The sequence below is a fragment of the Leptodactylus fuscus genome, chromosome 5, assembly GCF_031893055.1.
Source record: "Leptodactylus fuscus isolate aLepFus1 chromosome 5, aLepFus1.hap2, whole genome shotgun sequence".
Lineage (NCBI taxonomy): Eukaryota > Metazoa > Chordata > Amphibia > Anura > Leptodactylidae > Leptodactylus > Leptodactylus fuscus.
Window position 1 is genome coordinate 203,781,934 of NC_134269.1, and position 21,568 is coordinate 203,803,501.

Here is a 21,568-nt window from a genome sequence, read left to right on the forward strand (position 1 = left end):
GTTTCCCCCTTAACGAGTATCTGTTCCCCATAGACTATAATGGGGTTCGAAACCCGTTCGAACACACGAACATTGAGCGGCTGTTCGAATCGAATTTCGAACCTCGAACATTTTAGTGTTCGCTCATCTCTAATGGGTATGAAGGATCCCCTGATTATTATTACGGATGAGGGAACTTGTTCAGAACGGTTCCAAAAGATTTGCACTTGCACCAATTCTGCTCGGTACTTGCAGACAGCTTTTGAAGGAACTCAGCAGTTGCATTGTTTCAAAACATCTCCGAGAACTAAGCCCAGATCTTCTGTGGATGTGGGCTTACTCTAATCCTTCTGTCTCCTTGTAATCCCAAGACAGACTCGATTATGTTGAGATCAGGGATCCGTGATGAACATATCACTTCCAGGACTCCTTCTCAAAAGGACAGTCACACCAAATATTGATGTGATTTTAATTTCTTTTTTCCTCATTCCCTTCGATTTGTTCCACATTTTTCCCTACCCAACTAAAGATTTTACACATTAAGGTCAAAATTTTTAGTATTTCCGTTGTGGGTTGGGTGTAATTTTTTGTGTTGTATAGCTGACTTATAAACAGTATTCTGTGATTCAGTAAGGTTACCGCAATGCTCTACTTGTAAAGTTTTAATGTATTAATACCTTTGCACAACAAAAAAGATGGGGCCCCACACGGAGTAAATGCAGCATTTTACAGAACCTGCATAGTGTATGGGATTCTAGCAAATCCTATCCACATACTGGAGGAAAAATGCGCAGTAGATGCATCACAATTTCCAAAACCGTTGCGGTTGTTTAAGATCCCAAAGGTTGGGTGTTTAAAGATGGCGGTCTGCTGTTTTATATAGATAGATATAGAATGGGTTAGTGCGCTATATGGTAAAAACCCCACTAGCCCACTGAACTTGTCCACAAGGGATCAAACTCAAAGATTCCGTTTTTGTGACTCCCTTTCATATGAAATCTACTCTTCTTATCTCTACGAAATCAGCATTTTGCAAAATGTGGTAGACAAAGTGCGGATCGGGTCTTGAGGCACACGTTTGGCCCAAGAAAGAGTCTTGTGCCAAACGTGTACCTCAAAAAACTGACATAGAGGGAATGATAAATTCCCTCAATTAAATTCATTGTTTATAGTCTAATGGTTGTTTTTTTTTGTTGGCATGTTTTCATGGCTGTCAAAAAAACCTGACGTGTACTATCTTTGCACGTCAAGCTATGACTACTAGAGATGAGCGAGTACTATTCGATCGAGTAGGTTTTCGATCAAATACTACACTATTCAAAATACTCGTACTCGATCGAGTACCACTCGCTGTTCGAATGGAAAAATTTGATGCAGAACCAGCGTTGATTGGCCGAATACTATACAGTCGGCCAATCAATGCTGGTTCTTCTCCTACCTTCTCCGTGCAGCATCCCCGCGGCGTCTTCCGGCTCTGAATTCACTCTGCCAGGCATCAGGCCTGGGCAGAGCTGACTGCGCATGCCCGCGCTACAAGAAAATGGCTGCTTTGACTGTAAGCGGCCATTTTCTTGTAGTGTGGGCATGCACAGTCGGCTCTGCCCAGGCCCAATGCCTGGCAGAGTGAAATCAGAGCCGGAAGACGCCGCAGGGACGCTGCACGGAGAAGACTTCTCGGAGAATCCAGCCCGACCCTCACTCGTGGACTTGGTAAGTTCAATTTGATCAAACGTTGTCTTCCCCTGAAACGAGCATTTTCCCCCATAGACTATAATAGGGTTCAATATTCGATTCGAGTAGTCGAATATTGAGGGACTACTCAAAACGAATATCGAATAACGAGTATTTAACTACTCGCTCATCTCTAATGACTACACCCAATGATGGCCATGTGATGACCTATGTCTAGGTTGAATATCAATGAAACCCTATATTTGCCTCAAATGGAATTTTTTTGTTGTTTCTGTTTTGTCTCAAAATATCACAAGACTTAAACAATTGACTTGTGGAAAAGTAATTTTATTGAGCAAAAGTATTTAACTTTGGTATTGGTATAGAATAAAGGAAACCTGTTATCTAACCTGCACGGTACAAAATCTCAAAAAAATGACAAAACTTGCAGTTTTTTCCATCGTGACCAGAAAGAACTAACAAAATATATTCAATAATCTAAAACCTACGTTTCCTAAAACAACTTAAAAATACATCTCATCCTGCAAAAAACAAGTGTTCTGATAAGTCAAGAAAATAATTCAAAGTTGTCTTATAAGATTTGATTATTGAAAAACATTACATCCTTAAGTAAAAAATAAAGCCACACCCTTAGGGTATTAATATTCCAAATTTAAGGGGGCCTCAGTGGTTAGCACTGCAGCCTTGCAGCGCTGGGTCCTGGTGTTCAAATCCCACCAAGGGCAAAAAAACAACTGCAAGGAGTTTGTATGTTCTCCCCGTGTTTGCATGGATTTCCTATGTGGGGCTCACAATCTACATTAAAAATAAATTACAAATTTCAAGTTTAGAAGAAATATTGGCTGGATAAATTTTAGTAAACAATACATTTGCCAATGTTGGGCTCATCTCAAGAGGAAACGGATCACGATACTTGAACACTTCATTTACGTGTTTTATCCATTAGGTAAACTCAAAGCGTCTCGAGAAGTTCCACCTAATCTGAAGATATAGAAAGCTAATACTACCTATGCAGGTACAAACTATTAGAAAACTACAAGGAAAAGCAAGAAGTCCCAAAACTTTTATTATGAATTACTTCCAATATCCAACATTACATCCAAAATTACATTATTCTGTGATTCATCTGGTTTCAAGTAAGACTTCTATGGAGTAAGACAGTTTAGAGTACTCGAAGTATACATTTAAGTATCAGTAAGAAATTTTACTATTCTTAACACCGTGATTTCTATGTGATGTAAAATCAACCCGTTTAGTGATAATCTCATTCCTATCAAATCTACTCTTTGTATCATATCGGTGATCGATAAAGCTCTCGATAGCGAGGAACATGACAAAGCCCAATGACTTCGTGTAACCCGATCAACATCTTCAACATTTTCCATTTTTGGTGATTTTAATTTGGATGTTTCTCTTCCTGGAAAAAAAGAACATAAGACCGATATCAAAGAAAATTCATGACCGTGTGGTAGCCATTAGAGATGAACGAGTAGTATTCGATCGAGTAGGTATTCAATCGAATACTACGGTATTCGAAATACTCGTACTCGATCGAGTACCACTCGCTATTCGAATGGAAAAGTTCGATGCAGAACCAGCATTGATTGGCCGAATGCTATACAGTCGGCCAATCAACACTGGTTCTTCTCCTACCTTTAGAAGTCTTCTCCGTGCAGCTTCCCCGCGGCGTCTTCCGGCTCTGAATTCACTCTGCCAGGCATCGGGCATGTGGACATGCGCAGTCGGCTCTGCCCAGGCCCAATGCCTGGCAGAGTGAATTCAGAGCCGGAAGATGCTGCGGGGACACTGCATGGAGAAGACTTCTCGGAGGATCCAGCCCGACCCTCACTCGTGGACTTGGTAAGTATAATTTGATTGAATGTTGCCTACCCCTGAAACGAGCATTTTCCCCCCATAGACTATAATGGGGTTCGATATTCGATTTGAGTAGTCGAACATTGAGGGGCTACTCGAAATGAATATCGAACCTCGAACATTTTACTGTTCCCTCATCTCTAGTAGCCATTTAATGGTTAGTACATAGCCCTGTTGTAAATATAGGAACTGATCACACCACCATTGTTTTAACAGTTCATGACTTGATAGAACCAGATACCGCTATAAGGGATCCATGAAAATGGGTTACCCATGGGTGAAAAAAAAGAACTTTATCATGGCCAAGTGCACGGCATAGTCATGTGAATAAGGCGTTTGTATAAGCTGCTTATCCACACCATTATACTACAAGGTCTGGCTGAGATAGTCTATCCGAACAGGTGTTGGTCTTCTCATGAGCTTAACAAACATTCTACTCTCATTTCTGATTAGAAGAAAAATTCTAATGGTGGCTGCCAAGTTTTATCCATAAAATGTTTGGTTTTATCCATAAAATGTTTGATATCTTCTATAAGACAAGTTGGCAAGGAGCCTCACAGAGAGCCGCCAAACTTCCCTAACAAATAAAGGAACTATATTCAGGCACGTATCTAGCGTAACAGTATTACTATATATGTGTCCTCACAAATAAAGACTCATTCTATTCACAAAATGGACACCTGTTTTTGTCAATACTATTCGTCTTATAGTAAGTGATTCTCATTATTAGAGATGAGCGAGTACTGTTCGGATCAGCCGATCCGAACAGCACGCACGCATTGAAATGAATGGACGTAGCCGGCACGCGGGGGGTTAAGCGGCCGGCCGGCGTCAAAGCGGAAGTACCAGGTGCATCCATTCATTTCAATGCGTGCGTGCTGTTCGGATCGGCTGATCCGAACAGTACTCGCTCATCTCTACTCATTATATCTCTGGTTGTGGACAGGAACATATGGCCTAGTCTAGTATCATAGGAAAAAAATAGTCATGTACTTACAGCTTTTCTTGGCAGAGCAAACACTCATTGTCATATGTTATTTGGTCACTGCCACATACAGGATTGTAATTCCGTGGGCACCTTGTTCGGGAGCTTTCATCACAGTTCGGCTGTAAAGGATTTCCACAATCACTATAACTATACTCTTTTCCATATACGTTACTAGCAATGCAAATTTTCTGACAATACTGCCCCTTTTTTCTATTCTCCCACCCATAAAAATAATAAAATGTACTCAATACATTATTGTATACCCCAAAATTGTTCTTGATTCCTGCATAATACAAAATCTTCTACAGCTACTTGGAAAATAGAAATACACAGGAGGGCAAATCTTACTAACCATGGGGTTAACCAATGTTAATGTTCTTAATCATAAAATATACTGAATTGATAACAATAGAATTTTTCAATGGACACTATTTCTGGCATTCTTTATGGTCAGGTAATGTTACACTATCTAAGGCTCTATTCACACTAACAATGTTCATAGGTGAATGATACTTGTCCTCTATGATAAAGTACAGCCCTGACTATCCCATTAATCTAAATGGTCGGGGTCCCATTACAGACTTGGCATTGTGACCCAGGAGTTTTACGTTATGCCTCTGCCTATAGGCGATTTTTTTGGTGCCCATGCCTGCCAGAGACTGTAAGGCAGCGAAAGGAAATATAATATCACCAGCAGCCCTACAGGAATGTTATAGTTTACTCTGACTTCTATAAATCAATAATTCTGCATTATGATATGAACTTGTTCATAATGGAGTCGTCTTATACTTAAATAATCATAGCTTCACACTAGTGTTCCCAATGGGACCTGAAAGATAAACCCAAAAATCTAAGGCATGGTTCACATCTGCATATGGGTTTTCGTTCGTGAAGTCCACTTAGAATGGAAACCCATCTACATAAGAAAGCAGTTATCCTAGGAAACCCACGGACCCCCATAGACTATAATGGGGTCCGTGTGGTTTCCGCATAAAAAATGCGGAGAACAAAGTTCTACTTTCTTCGGGGAATGGAATGACCCGAACGGAGATAGAATTTGATGTGATCCGAGCCTTAGCTGTACACTTGAGCAGTTGTTATACTAGTATAACAATAGAATGGGATAAAGGAACGTAAAATGGCATGTATGGCTAATACTTAGACACTGACAAGACACGCTATTGCTTACAGTCCGGGAACTTTGCTCTTACCTCTCTTCCCTGATCTGAAGCAGAGCTTGACTTTGCCGTACCTGCAATGCACAGAAGTCATGATGATCCTATGTTGTGTTTGCAAATGCTTCAAGGAGTCTTCTAACCACATTATTAAAGGAGATTGCCATTAGCAATGACTTACCAAAGAGAAGACACAGAAGAATCATTGAAAGTGAGAGGATAACTTTAAGGTTCATCTTCGGAGGCGGTTAGGTAAGGGAATGCTCAGTCAGAGAGTTTGTATATGGAAAGTATGGGAGAATACCATAAGTCATAGATAAACAAGTCGCTCTTTTATAGCCCTCACTATCTATTGGTCATGTTACTTGGGTTATCCATTAACAGAGAAAATAAATAACAGTCTGACCAAAAATAAACACATAGAAATGATGTCATAAATGAGAAAAAAGCAAAATCGGACCCCATGCAGGTCACTGAATGATAAATCATATTCCTGAGAATCGATCGATATGAGAATAGTTCAATATAGAACAATATTTCCTTGTGGTCTCTGAGAACCATAATCAATACAGAAGCTCTTACATGTATTACACCTTACGCATAATAATGACCTAATGTTGTCTTGTATTTAGCTTAAAGGGACACTGTGGTCAAAAAATACCAATTTTTTTAGTTTAATTTTTATGTTAAACATGTTTTTAAAGAATTTTTTATGAGATATTTAAAATTTTTCCATGTTTAAAAAAAATTACTAAAAATCATACAGTTCCGACTGTCTACTAATCTAAATAATAGGCCGAGACTTCCTTTTCTTTGCAGGAGTCACTTCACTTATCAGCACACTGATGATCATGTTTCTTCTCAGATGATCAGGTTGGTGATAACGAAACTGCTGTTCTGGGACTTCTTTAGTCGTAGTGGGATCATTGGAGGCAACAGAGTTGAAAGTATAATAGAACGAATTTGGGATCGAGGAGTACCATATATACTCGAATATAAGCCGACCTGAATATAAGCCGAGGCCCCTAATTTTACCACAAAAAACTGGGAAAACGTATTGACTCGAGTATAAGCCGAGGGGGGAAATGCAGCAGCTACTGGAACATTTCAAAAATGAAAATGGTCGGAGTTTTTGGGTGCAGTAGATGCTGGGGAAGGGGAGGGGGTGTTTTGGTTGTCTGTCTGCCCCTTCCCTGAGAACTGTTTTTTCTTCCCCCACTTGGAATTCAGCCTGGCTGAATATATAGGGTATCTGCAGTGCTCCTATTAACCCCTTCCCGATGGAACAGGAGCACTGCAGATACCCTATATTTAGTAGACCGGGCACTGTCAGACACAGGGATACCTAATGTGTATGTGTTTCACAGTCATTTTCTACTTTTATATGTATTCTAGGGAAAGGAGGGATTTACAACTTTTATTTTTGAATTTTTTTTAAAATCTTTTTTTGCACTATTTTATGGGAGATTCTATACATTGATATTGTGGCTGTCATAGACACCCCCCAACCCCCCACCAAAAAAAAAATATATATATATATATATATATATATTTTTTTTTTTTTTTTTTTTTTTTTGATGACTCGAGTATAAGCCGAAGGGGGGCTTTTTCAGCGCAAAAACTGGGCTGAAAAATTCGGCTTATACTCGAGTATATACGGTATTAAATCCTAGCTGTTCATGGTACAGTTGGAATTTTGCTGTAAGTCAGTGGCTGTGATTTTACTTGGGTGCCATTGGGTCAGGTTGATGCAGCCATAAGCAAAGGTTTTGGGTGCACTGTAAAGTATGGTGGAGTTTTGTATGGGTGGAGAAAGTGTGGGAGCCTCCAGGAACTCCTCCCAAAATCTAGAAGTTATGTGCAATGCCTTATTCAACTGTTATTTAAAGTTTCTGCGACAAACTTTACAAACTCTGTGTTACTGACTTCATATTTATCCATATAGAAGGAGTCAATGTGGACCCTCCATGCTGGACTCTCTCCATCCTGGGGGATACCTGGCTCATCTGTTCCCATAGTAAACACCTCGGAGGGCAGAAGAACCATATTGTCCCACCACTTGGTTCGGTTTCCCTGGCTGGCTACTCATTGGCCTCCTGGGAGTATTTGAAAGCCACCCCCTGATGGTGACTGTGGCCACTGCCCTCTCTCTTTGCAGAGTTACAGCCGCAGTCTCCGAGCACTGGGCAGATCCTGTTGCAGAAACACAGCATTTTTTGTTGAATAGAGAATATTAGGGAAGCTCCTAGATGTTCTCCACAACTCTCTCCAAAATAGCCTAAGAATGGAGAATCTCCAAAAATTTGAAGGAAGCCTCTCCCAGAAAGCATTGCAATTTACTGGCCCATGGTTCCATCTTGAGGAGTTTGTACCTTGCTTCTCGTAGGTGACTGGAAATAGAGAAGCCATGGACCATACTAAACAGTGTTTGTACTGATCTTCCTACACACAGTGATACGTAATGTGTACAACCAGGTGTTCTATCGTTACTTAATGAGGTTTTGTGAAACGAGTCTTATCAACAAAAAGTTACTAATTTATAGAAGAACAGACCAGTCAGTAAATGGTCAATGATATGGTTTTCTTAGGTAATATTACGTAGAAGTAGTCTGACCAGACGAAGTACATTTCAGAGCAGTATTTCCTTCTACCTACCTTTAGAAATATTTAATATGCTGTTAATAGTTAAAGGGGTGGCCATGGCTTAAAATAAAAAGAGTATGAAATCTATACTTACTAGAGATGAGCGAACACTAAAATGTTCGAGGTTCGAAATTCGATTCGAACAGCCGCTCAATGTTCGTGTGTTCGAACGGGTTTCGAACCCCATTATAGTCTATGGGGAACAGATACTCGTTAAGGGGGAAACCCAAATCCGTGTCTGGAGGGTCACCAAGTCCACTATGACACCCCAGGAAATGATGCCAACACCTCTGGAATCACACTGGGACAGCAGGGGAAGCATGTCTGGGGGCATCTAACACACCAAAGACCCTCTATTACCCCAACATCACAGCCTAACAACTACACACTTTACACACTCAATACCACCTCTCTGACAGTAGGAAAACACCTTGAAACATGTGTATTTGGCACTTGCAGTGAGGAGAGCTTGTCACCAGCAGTGAATTTGGCCCTTGTAGTAAGTTGAGGTTGGCACCAACATTTGTTTTGAAAATCAGGGTGGATTGAGCCTCTAACCAGCAGAGTTTGGGCAAATTCATGGTGGAGGGAGCCTCTAAAAACCCCAGTTTGGACCAATTCATGGTGGAGGGAGCCTCTAACCAGCCCAGTTTGGGCAAATTCATGGTGGAGGGAGCCTCTAAAAAACCCAGTTTGGACCAATTCATGGTGGAGGGAGCCTCTAACCAGCCCAGTTTGGGCAAATTCATGGTGGAGGGAGCCTCTAACCAGCCCAGTTTGGACCAATTAATGGTGGAGGGAGCCTCTAACCAGCCCAGTTTGGACCAATTAATGGTGGAGGGAGCCTCTAACCACCCCAGTTTGGACCAATTCATGGTGGAGGGAGCCTCTAAACAGCCCAGTTTGGGCAAATTCATGGTGGAGGGAGCCTCTAAAAAACCCAGTTTGGACCAATTCATGGTGGAGGGAGCCTCTAACCAGCCCAGTTTGGACCAATTAATGGTGGAGGGAGCCTCTAAACAGCCAAGTTTGGACCAATTCATGGTGGAGGGAGCCTCTAAAAACCCCAGTTTGGACCAATTCATGGTGGAGGGAGCCTCTAACCAGCCCAGTTTGGGCAAATTCATGGTGGAGGGAGCCTCTAAACAGCCCAGTTTGGGCAAATTCATGGTGGAGGGAGCCTCTAACCAGCCCAGTTTGGACCAATTAATGGTGGAGGGAGCCTCTAACCAGCCCAGTTTGGACCAATTAATGGTGGAGGGAGCCTCTAACCACCCCAGTTTGGACCAATTCATGGTGGAGGGAGCCTCTAACCAGCCCAGTTTGGACCAATTCATGGTGGAGGGAGCCTCTAAAAAACCCAGTTTGGACCAATTCATGGTGGAGGGAGCCTCTAAACAGCCCAGTTTGGGCAAATTCATGGTGGAGGGAGCCTCTAAAAACCCCAGTTTGGACCAATTCATGGTGGAGGGAGCCTCTAACCAGCCCAGTTTGGGCAAATTCATGGTGGAGGGAGCCTCTAAAAAACCCAGTTTGGACCAATTCATGGTGGAGGGAGCCTCTAACCAGCCCAGTTTGGGCAAATTCATGGTGGAGGGAGCCTCTAACCAGCCCAGTTTGGACCAATTAATGGTGGAGGGAGCCTCTAACCAGCCCAGTTTGGACCAATTAATGGTGGAGGGAGCCTCTAACCACCCCAGTTTGGACCAATTCATGGTGGAGGGAGCCTCTAAACAGCCCAGTTTGGGCAAATTCATGGTGGAGGGAGCCTCTAAAAAACCCAGTTTGGACCAATTCATGGTGGAGGGAGCCTCTAACCAGCCCAGTTTGGACCAATTAATGGTGGAGGGAGCCTCTAAACAGCCAAGTTTGGACCAATTCATGGTGGAGGGAGCCTCTAAAAACCCCAGTTTGGACCAATTCATGGTGGAGGGAGCCTCTAACCAGCCCAGTTTGGGCAAATTCATGGTGGAGGGAGCCTCTAAACAGCCCAGTTTGGGCAAATTCATGGTGGAGGGAGCCTCTAACCAGCCCAGTTTGGACCAATTAATGGTGGAGGGAGCCTCTAACCAGCCCAGTTTGGACCAATTAATGGTGGAGGGAGCCTCTAACCAGCCCAGTTTGGACCAATTAATGGTGGAGGGAGCCTCTAACCACCCCAGTTTGGACCAATTCATGGTGGAGGGAGCCTCTAACCAGCCCAGTTTGGACCAATTCATGGTGGAGGGAGCCTCTAAAAAACCCAGTTTGGACCAATTCATGGTGGAGGGAGCCTCTAAACAGCCCAGTTTGGGCAAATTCATGGTGGAGGGAGCCTCTAAAAAACCCAGTTTGGACCAATTCATGGTGGAGGGAGCCTCTAACCAGCCCAGTTTGGACCAATTAATGGTGGAGGGAGCCTCTAACCAGCCCAGTTTGGACCAATTAATGGTGGAGGGAGCCTCTAACCACCCCAGTTTGGACCAATTCATGGTGGAGGGAGCCTCTAAACAGCCCAGTTTGGGCAAATTCATGGTGGAGGGAGCCTCTAAAAAACCCAGTTTGGACCAATTCATGGTGGAGGGAGCCTCTAACCAGCCCAGTTTGGACCAATTAATGGTGGAGGGAGCCTCTAAACAGCCAAGTTTGGACCAATTCATGGTGGAGGGAGCCTCTAAAAACCCCAGTTTGGACCAATTCATGGTGGAGGGAGCCTCTAACCAGCCCAGTTTGGGCAAATTCATGGTGGAGGGAGCCTCTAAACAGCCCAGTTTGGGCAAATTCATGGTGGAGGGAGCCTCTAACCAGCCCAGTTTGGACCAATTAATGGTGGAGGGAGCCTCTAACCAGCCCAGTTTGGACCAATTAATGGTGGAGGGAGCCTCTAACCAGCCCAGTTTGGACCAATTAATGGTGGAGGGAGCCTCTAACCACCCCAGTTTGGACCAATTCATGGTGGAGGGAGCCTCTAACCAGCCCAGTTTGGACCAATTCATGGTGGAGGGAGCCTCTAAAAAACCCAGTTTGGACCAATTCATGGTGGAGGGAGCCTCTAAACAGCCCAGTTTGGGCAAATTCATGGTGGAGGGAGCCTCTAAAAAACCCAGTTTGGACCAATTCATGGTGGAGGGAGCCTCTAACCAGCCCAGTTTGGACCAATTAATGGTGGAGGGAGCCTCTAAACAGCCAAGTTTGGACCAATTCATGGTGGAGGGAGCCTCTAAAAACCCCAGTTTGGACCAATTCATGGTGGAGGGAGCCTCTAACCAGCCCAGTTTGGACCAATTAATGGTGGAGGGAGCCTCTAACCAGCCCAGTTTGGACCAATTAATGGTGGAGGGAGCCTCTAACCACCCCAGTTTGGACCAATTCATGGTGGAGGGAGCCTCTAAACAGCCCAGTTTGGGCAAATTCATGGTGGATGGAGCCTCTAAAAAACCCAGTTTGGACCAATTCATGGTGGAGGGAGCCTCTAACCAGCCCAGTTTGGACCAATTAATGGTGGAGGGAGCCTCTAAACAGCCAAGTTGGACCAATTCATGGTGGAGGGAGCCTCTAAAAACCCCAGTTTGGACCAATTCATGGTGGAGGGAGCCTCTAACCAGCCCAGTTTGGGCAAATTCATGGTGGAGGGAGCCTCTAAACAGCCCAGTTTGGGCAAATTCATGGTGGAAAGAGCCTCTAACCAGCCCAGTTTGGACCAATTAATGGTGGAGGGAGCCTCTAACCAGCCCAGTTTGGACCAATTCATGGTGGAGGGAGCCTCTAACCAGCCCAGTTTGGACCAATTAATGGTGGAGGGAGCCTCTAACCACCCCAGTTTGGACCAATTCATGGTGGAGGGAGCCTCTAACCAGCCCAGTTTGGACCAATTCATGGTGGAGGGAGCCTCTAAAAAACCCACTTTGGACCAATTCATGGTGGAGGGAGCCTCTAAACAGCCCAGTTTGGGCAAATTCATGGTGGAGGGAGCCTCTAAAAAACCCAGTTTGGACCAATTCATGGTGGAGGGAGCCTCTAACCAGCCCAGTTTGGACCAATTAATGGTGGAGGGAGCCTCTAAACAGCCCAGTTTGGACCAATTAATGGTGGAGGGAGCCTCTAACCAGCCCAGTTTGGACCAATTAATGGTGGAGGGAGCCTCTAACCACCCCAGTTTGGACCAATTCATGGTGGAGGGAGCCTCTAAACAGCCAAGTTTGGACCAATTCATGGTGGAGGGAGCCTCTAAAAACCCCAGTTTGGACCAATTCATGGTGGAGGGAGCCTCTAACCAGCCCAGTTTGGGCAAATTCATGGTGGAGGGAGCCTCTAAACAGCCCAGTTTGGGCAAATTCATGGTGGAGGGAGCCTCTAAAAAACCCAGTTTGGACCAATTCATGGTGGAGGGAGCCTCTAAACAGCCAAGTTTGGACCAATTCATGGTGAAGGGAGCCTCTAAAAACCCGTTTGGACCAATTCATGGTGGAGGGAGCCTCTAACCAGCCCAGTTTGGGCAAATTCATGGTGGAGGGAGCCTCTAAACAGCCCAGTTTGGGCAAATTCATGGTGGAGGGAGCCTCTAACCAGCCCAGTTTGGACCAATTAATGGTGGAGGGAGCCTCTAACCAGCCCAGTTTGGACCAATTAATGGTGGAGGGAGCCTCTAACCACCCCAGTTTGGACCAATTCATGGTGGAGGGAGCCTCTAAACAGCCAAGTTTGGACCAATTCATGGTGGAGGGAGCCTCTAAAAACCCCAGTTTGGACCAATTCATGGTGGAGGGAGCCTCTAACCAGCCCAGTTTGGACCAATTAATGGTGGAGGGAGCCTCTAAACAGCCAAGTTTTGGGAAATTCATGGTGGAGGGAGCCTCTAACCAGCCCAGTTTGGACCAATTCATGGTGGAGGGAGCCTCTAAACAGCCCAGTTTGGGCAAATTCATGGTGGAGGGAGCCTCTAAAAAACCCAGTTTGGACCAATTCATGGTGGAGGGAGCCTCTAACCAGCCCAGTTTGGACCAATTAATGGTGGAGGGAGCCTCTAACCAGCCCAGTTTGGACCAATTAATGGTGGAGGGAGCCTCTAACCACCCCAGTTTGGACCAATTCATGGTGGAGGGAGCCTCTAAACAGCCAAGTTTGGACCAATTCATGGTGGAGGGAGCCTCTAAAAACCCCAGTTTGGACCAATTCATGGTGGAGGGAGCCTCTAACCAGCCCAGTTTGGGCAAATTCATGGTGGAGGGAGCCTCTAAACAGCCCAGTTTGGGCAAATTCATGGTGGAGGGAGCCTCTAAAAAACCCAGTTTGGACCAATTCATGGTGGAGGGAGCCTCTAACCAGCCCAGTTTGGACCAATTAATGGTGGAGGGAGCCTCTAAACAGCCAAGTTTGGACCAATTCATGGTGGAGGGAGCCTCTAAAAACCCCAGTTTGGACCAATTCATGGTGGAGGGAGCCTCTAACCAGCCCAGTTTGGGCAAATTCATGGTGGAGGGAGCCTCTAAACAGCCCAGTTTGGGCAAATTCATGGTGGAGGGAGCCTCTAACCAGCCCAGTTTGGACCAATTAATGGTGGAGGGAGCCTCTAACCAGCCCAGTTTGGACCAATTAATGGTGGAGGGAGCCTCTAACCAGCCCAGTTTGGACCAATTAATGGTGGAGGGAGCCTCTAACCACCCCAGTTTGGATCAATTCATGGTGGAGGGAGCCTCTAACCAGCCCAGTTTGGACCAATTCATGGTGGAGGGAGCCTCTAAAAAACCCAGTTTGGACCAATTCATGGTGGAGGGAGCCTCTAAACAGCCCAGTTTGGGCAAATTCATGGTGGAGGGAGCCTCTAAACAGCCCAGTTTGGGCAAATTCATGGTGGAGGGAGCCTCTAACCAGCCCAGTTTGGACCAATTAATGGTGGAGGGAGCCTCTAACCAGCCCAGTTTGGACCAATTCATGGTGGAGGGAGCCTCTAAACAGCCCAGTTTTGGCAAATTCATGGTGGAAGGAGCCTCTAACCAGCAGAGTTGTGGGAAAGCAGGGTGGAGGGAGCCTCTAACCAGCAGAGTTGGTGGAAATCAGGGTGGAGGGAGCCTCTAACCAGCAGAGTTGGGGGAAATCATGTTGGAGGGAGCCTAGTATTAGCAGAATTGTGCAACGCTTATGGTGGATGAGTATGAGGATGCGGAGGAATTGGAGAGGTTGAGTACAGACATGGAGTTTCATGTTGGGGTGCTTTACACAGGTGGGCACAAAAATGAAGGCTCTATCCAGTGGTGGTTCATTTTTATCAAAGTGAGCCGGTCGGCACTCTCAGCTGACAGACGGGTGCGCTTGTCAGTGATGATGCCACCGGCTGCACTGAACACCCTCTCAGATAGGACGCTGGCGGCAGGACAGGACAGCACCTCCAAGGCATATAGGGCAAGTTCAAGCCACAGGTCCAACTTCGACACCCAATACGTGTAGGGCGCAGAGGGGTCGGAGAGGACAGGGCTGTGGTCGGAAAGGTATTCCCGCAACATGCGCCTATACTTCTCACGCCTGGTGACACTAGGACCCTCCGTGGCGGCACTTTGGCGAGGGGGTGCCATCAAGGTGTCCCAGACCTTAGACAGTGTGCCCCTCGTTTGTGTGGACCGGTGAGAACTTGGTTGCCTACTGGAGGAACTGCCCTCCCTGCCGCCAACGTCACATGCTGGAAACATCTCCATCATATTCTGCACCAATTGCCTGTGGCAAGCATTGATGCGATTGGCCCTCCCCTCTACCGGAATAAAAGACGAGATGTTGTTTTTATACCGGGGGTCAAGGATAGCAAAGATCCAGTACTGGTTGTCCTCCATGATTTTGACAATACGCTTGTCGGTTGTAAAGCACCCCAACATGAACTCAGCCATGTCTGCCACAGTGTTAGTTGGCATGACTCCTCTGGCCCCACCGGAAAGTTCAATCTCCATTTCCTCCTCATCCTCCATGTCTACCCATCCGCGCTGCAACAATGGGACGATTCGAAGTTGCCCGGAAGCCTCCTGTATCACCATCACATCATCGGACAACTCTTCTTCCTCCTCCTCCTCCTCCTCCTCCTCCATTAAACGCAGTGAAGCGGACAGATGTGTGGACCTACTCTCCAGCTGTGACGGATCGGATGCTATCCCTAACTCCTCTGTGTGATCTGAGTTATCCCTGATGTCAATCAGGGATTCTCTCAGAACACACAAGAGCGGGATTGTAAGGCTCACCATCGCATCCTCAGAGCTCACCCTCCTTGTGGACTCCTCAAAGACCCGTAGGATGTCACAAAGGTCTCTCATCCATGGCCACTCATGGATGTGAAACTGAGGCAGCTGACTTTGTGGCACCCTAGGGTTTTGTAGCTGGTATTCCATCAAAGGTCTCTGCTGCTCAACCACTCTATTCAACATCTGAAACGTTGAGTTCCAGCGTGTGGGGACGTCGCACAAAAGCCGGTGTTGTGGCACATGCAGGCGTTGCTGGAGAGATTTTAAGCTAGCAGCGGCTACTGTCGACTTGCGAAAGTGGGCGCACATGCGCCGCACTTTCACCAGTAGCTCTGGAACATTGGGGTAGCTCTTTAGGAAACGTTGCACCACTAGGTTGAAGACGTGGGCCAGGCATGGAACATGTTGGAGTCCGGCAAGCTCCAGAGCTGCTACCAGGTTCCGGCCGTTATCACAAACGACCATGCCTGGGCCCAGGTGCAGCGGCTCAAACCATATTGCCGTCTCATCGAGGAGGGCATCCCTCACCTCGGAGGCAGTGTGCTGTCTGTCCCCCAAGCTGATCAGCTTCAGCACAGCCTGCTGACGTCTACCAACGCCAGTGCTGCAACGTTTCCAACTCGTAGCTGGGGTCAATCTAACAGCGGAGGAGGAGGCGGTGGCGGAGGAGGAGGCGGTGGCGGAGGAGGAGGCGGTAGAGGAGGAGGAGGAGGGGGGTGTTCTTCTCGTGTCCCTGCCAGGAATGTTAGGCGGGGAGACGAGGTACACCGGGCCAGTTTGGGAAGCAGTCCCAGCCTCAACTACATTCACCCAGTGTGCCGTCAGTGAAATGTAGCGTCCCTGTCCGCATGCACTTGTCCACGCGTCGGTGGTCAAGTGGACCTTTGTGCAAAGCGCGGAACTAAGGGCCCGCCTGATGTTGAGTGACACGTGCTGGTGCAAGGCGGGGACGGCACACCGGGAGAAGTAGTGACGGCTAGGGACGGCATAGCGAGGTGCCGCAGTTGCCATCAGGTCCAGGAAGGCGGGAGTTTCAACAAGCCGGAACGCCAACATCTCCTGGGCCAGCAGTTTAGCGATGTTGGCGTTCAAGGCTTGCGCGTGTGGGTGGTTAGCAGTGTATTTCTGCCGCCGCTCCAATGTCTGAGAGATGGTGGGTTGTTGTAAAGAAACGCCTGATGGTGCCTTTGATGGTGCAGGAGAAGGAGATAAGACAGGACCAGGGGAGGATGAGGTAGAAGTCAACAAAGTGGCGGAGGCAGATGAAGTGGTGTCCTGGCTCGTCCTCTGGAGTGCATCGCCAGCACAGTCAGCAGTGGCAGTGGCAGAGGCAGAGGCAGTGGCAGAGGCAGTGGCAGTGGCGTGAACGGCAGGCGGCCTTTGTCCTGCCGTTGCTGCCTGCCACTGATTCCAGTGCTTGGATTCCAAATGACGGCGCATTGAAGTGGTGGACAGGTTGCTCTTCTCAGAGCCCCTAATCAATTTCGAGAGGCAAATTGTGCAGACAACACTATATCTGTCCTCGGCGCATTCCTTGAAAAAACTCCACACCTTCGAGAAACGTGCCCTCGAGGTGGGAGTTTTTCGGGGCTGGGTACGAACTGGAACATCTTGGGAGATTCCGGGTGTGGCCTGGCTTCGCCTAAGCTGCTGACCTCTGCCTCTGCCTCTAGCTACCCTTTTTGGTGCTGCACCTGCCTCAACATCCACACTACTTTCCCCGCTTGACATCCCCCGTCCAGGTCGGGTCAGTGTCCTCATCATCCACCACTTCCTCTTCCAACTCCTGTCTCATCTCCTCCTCCCGCACAATGCGCCGGTCAACTGGATGCCCTGACGGCAACTGCGTCACATCATCGTCGATGAGGGTGGGTTGCTGGTCATCCACCACCAAATCAAACGGAGATGGAGGAGACTCTAGTGTTTGAGCATCTGGACACAGATGCTCCTCTGTTAGGTTCGTGGAATCGTGACGTGGAGAGGCAGGTTGAGGGACAATGAAAGGAGCGGAGAACAGCTCTGGGGAGCAGGGACAGTTTGGGTTATTGTTCTGTAAAGCTTCGGAATTTTGGGAGGAAGGAAGACAAGACTGTTGGGTAATAGGAGGAGAGGAGGCAGAGTCTGACTGGCTGCTGGACAATGTGCTGTAAGCGTTCTCTGACAGCCATTGCAAGACCTGTTCCTGGTTCTCGGGCCTACTAAGGTTTGTACCCTGCAGTTTAGTTAATGTGGCAAGCAACCCTGGCACTGTGGAGTGGCGCAATGCTTGCTGCCCCACAGGAGTAGGCACGGGACGCCCTGTGGCTTCACTGCTACCTTGCTCCCCAGAACCATTCCCCCGACCTCGCCCACGGCCTCGTCCACGTCCCTTTCCGGGAGCCTTGCGCATTTTGAATTCCTAGTTAGAAATTGGCACTGTATACCAGTAGTAAAAATTGTGGGTGCACGTAACCCCAATATATTCTTTGAATTCCCAGTCAGACACTGGCACTATATGGCAGTAGCAAGAAATGAGGGTATTTGTATTCCCAATATACTCTTTAAATTCCCAGTCAGACAATGGCACTGTATACCAGTAGTAAAAATTGTGGGTGCACGTAACCCCAATATATTCTTTGAATTCCCAGTCAGAAACTGGCACTATATGGCAGTAGCAAGAAATGAGGGTATTTGTATTCCCAATATACTCTTTGAATTCCCAGTCAGACAATGGCACTGTATACCAGTAGTAAAAATTGTGGGTGCACGTAACCCCAATATATTCTTTGAATTCCCAGTCAGAAACTGGCACTATATGGCAGTAGCAAGAAATGAGGGTATTTATAACCCCAATATATTCTTTGAATTCCCAGTCAGACAATGGCACTGTATACCAGTAGTAAAAATTGTGGGTGCACGTAACCCCAATATATTCTTTGAATTCCCAGTCAGAAACTGGCACTATATGGCAGTAGCAAGAAATGAGGGTATTTGTATTCCCAATATACTCTTTGAATTCCCAGTCAGACAATGGCACTGTATACCAGTAGTAAAAATTGTGGGTGCACGTAACCCCAATATATTCTTTGAATTACCAGTCAGAAACTGGCACTATATGGCAGTAGCAAGAAATGAGGGTATTTATAACCCCAATATATTCTTTGAATTCCCAGTCAGACAATGGCACTGTATACCAGTAGTAAAAATTGTGGGTGCACGTAACCCCAATATATTCTTTGAATTCCCAGTCAGAAACTGGCACTATATGGCAGTAGCAAGAAATGAGGGTATTTGTATTCCCAATATACTCTTTGAATTCCCAGTCAGACAATGGCACTGTATACCAGTAGTAAAAATTGTGGGTGCACGTAACCCCAATATATTCTTTGAATTACCAGTCAGAAACTGGCACTATATGGCAGTAGCAAGAAATGAGGGTATTTATAACCCCAATATATTCTTTGAATTCCCAGTCAGACAATGGCACTGTATACCAGTAGTAAAAATTGTGGGTGCACGTAACCCCAATATATTCTTTGAATTCCCAGTCAGAAACTGGCACTATATGGCAGTAGCAAGAAATGAGGGTATTTGTATTCCCAATATACTCTTTGAATTCCCAGTCAGACAATGGCACTGTATACCAGTAGTAAAAATTGTGGGTGCACGTAACCCCAATATATTCTTTGAATTACCAGTCAGAAACTGGCACTATATGGCAGTAGCAAGAAATGAGGGTATTTATAACCCCAATATATTCTTTGAATTCCCAGTCAGACAATGGCACTGTATACCAGTAGTAAAAATTGTGGGTGCACGTAACCCCAATATATTCTTTGAATTACCAGTCAGAAACTGGCACTATATGGCAGTAGCAAGAAATGAGGGTATTTGTATTCCCAATATACTCTTTGAATTCCCAGTCAGACAATGGCACTGTATACCAGTAGTAAAAATTGTGGGTGCACGTAACCCCAATATATTCTTTGAATTACCAGTCAGACAATGGCACTGTATACCAGTAGTAAAAATTGTGGGTGCACGTAACCCCAATATATTCTTTGAATTCCCAGTCAGACACTGGCACTATATGGCAGTAGCAAGAAATGAGGGTATTTGTATTCCCAATATATTCTTTGAATTCCCAGTCAGACAATGGCACTGTATACCAGTAGTAAAAATTGTGGGTGCACGTAACCCCAATATATTCTTTGAATTCCCAGTCAGACACTGGCACTATATGGCAGTAGCAAGAAATGAGGGTATTTGTATTCCCAATATATTCTTTGAATTCCCAGTCAGACAATGGCACTGTATACCAGTAGTAAAAATTGTGGGTGCACGTAACCCCAATATATTCTTTGAATTACCAGTCAGAAACTGGCACTATATGGCAGTAGCAAGAAATGAGGGTATTTGTATTCCCAATATATTCTTTGAATTCCCAGTCAGACAATGGCACTGTATACCAGTAGTAAAAATTGTGGGTGCACGTAACCCCAATATATTCTTTGAATTCCCAGTCAGACACTGGCACTATATGGCAGTAGCAAGAAATGAGGGTATTTGTATTCCCAATATATTCTTTGAATTCCCAGTCAGACAATGGCACTGTATACCAGTAGTAAAAATTGTGGGTGCACGTAACCCCAATATATTCTTTGAATTACCAGTCAGACAATGGCACTGTATACCAGTAGTAAAAATTGTGGGTGCACGTAACCCCAATATATTCTTTGAATTCCCAGTCAGACACTGGCACTATATGGCAGTAGCAAGAAATGAGGGTATTTGTATTCCCAATATATTCTTTGAATTCCCAGTCAGACAATGGCACTGTATACCAGTAGTAAAAATTGTGGGTGCACGTAACCCCAATATATTCTTTGAATTACCAGTCAGAAACTGGCACTATATGGCAGTAGCAAGAAATGAGGGTATTTGTATTCCCAATATATTCTTTGAATTCCCAGTCAGACAATGGCACTGTATACCAGTAGTAAAAATTGTGGGTGCACGTAACCCCAATATATTCTTTGAATTCCCAGTCAGACACTGGCACTATATGGCAGTAGCAAGAAATGAGGGTATTTGTATTCCCAATATATTCTTTGAATTCCCAGTCAGACAATGGCACTGTATACCAGTAGTAAAAATAGTGGGTGTATATAGCCCCAATTCTATTGCTAGGGGACTTGCAGGGTATTTCTGGGGTGAAGGTGGGGGGGCACACCGTTGGAACGGGTATCGGGGTATATATCGGGTATACGGGAATACACTGACAGTGTATTCCATTCAGGATCCTGGGAAAGCTGGGTTGCGGCGATTGAGCCCGTCAGTGCCACGTTACACTGACAAGCTTCTCCCTCGAATTTAGCTCTTACAAGAGCTGTTGGTTGTCTTCTCCTTCCTATCCTAGCCTGTCCCTGCCTACCCAGAATCTAAGCCCTAGCTAGCTGGACGGAAACCTCCGTCCTCGGTGAATTGCAAGCTCAGAATGACGCGAACCTGGGCGGCGCTGTTCTTTTAAATTAGAGGTCACATGTATTTGGCAGCCAATGGGTTTTGCCTACTTTTTTCAACGTCACCGGTGTCGTAGTTCCTGTCCCACCTACCCTGCGCTGTTATTGGAGCAAAAAAGGCGCCAGGGAAGGTGGGAGGGGAATCGAGTAATGGTGCACTTTACCACGCGGTGTTCGATTCGATTCGAACATGCCGAACAGCCTAATATCCGATCGAACATGAGTTCGATAGAACACTGTTCGCTCATCTCTAATACTTACGCCTGATCAATCCATGTGTGAACAAATCCATTTGGCTACCTATGCTGCAGTGATGAAGCACATTAGATAGCAATGAGCCCTGTGCCATGTCGCCGGATTTCTGTCCTCAACCCCTAGAAACTGGACAGGAGATGGTTTCCCGGTGGTCAGCTTTAAAACCCATTCATTTGAATGGGTTTGTAAAGGTCACTGATGGCGTCCACCTGCGGCCTCTCCGCGGGGAAACCATTTTTTTCGGTCGGACATGCAGGACTT

The 21,568-nt window shown here is 46.0% G+C and overlaps 1 protein-coding gene across 1 annotated transcript; it reads right to left on the reverse strand.

The window, feature by feature from the left end:
- Window positions 1-2,733: 2,733 nt before the first annotated feature.
- Window positions 2,734-5,945, reverse strand: LOC142205082 (serine protease inhibitor Kazal-type 1-like). Its single transcript, XM_075276437.1, has 4 exons — window positions 5,891-5,945; window positions 5,746-5,786; window positions 4,544-4,653; window positions 2,734-3,088 (listed from the first exon to the last, which is right to left on the reverse strand). The coding sequence occupies exons 1-4, from the start codon at window positions 5,943-5,945 to the stop codon at window positions 3,043-3,045; spliced, it is 252 nt and encodes an 83-aa protein (XP_075132538.1). The 3' UTR covers window positions 2,734-3,042.
- Window positions 5,946-21,568: the final 15,623 nt, after the last annotated feature.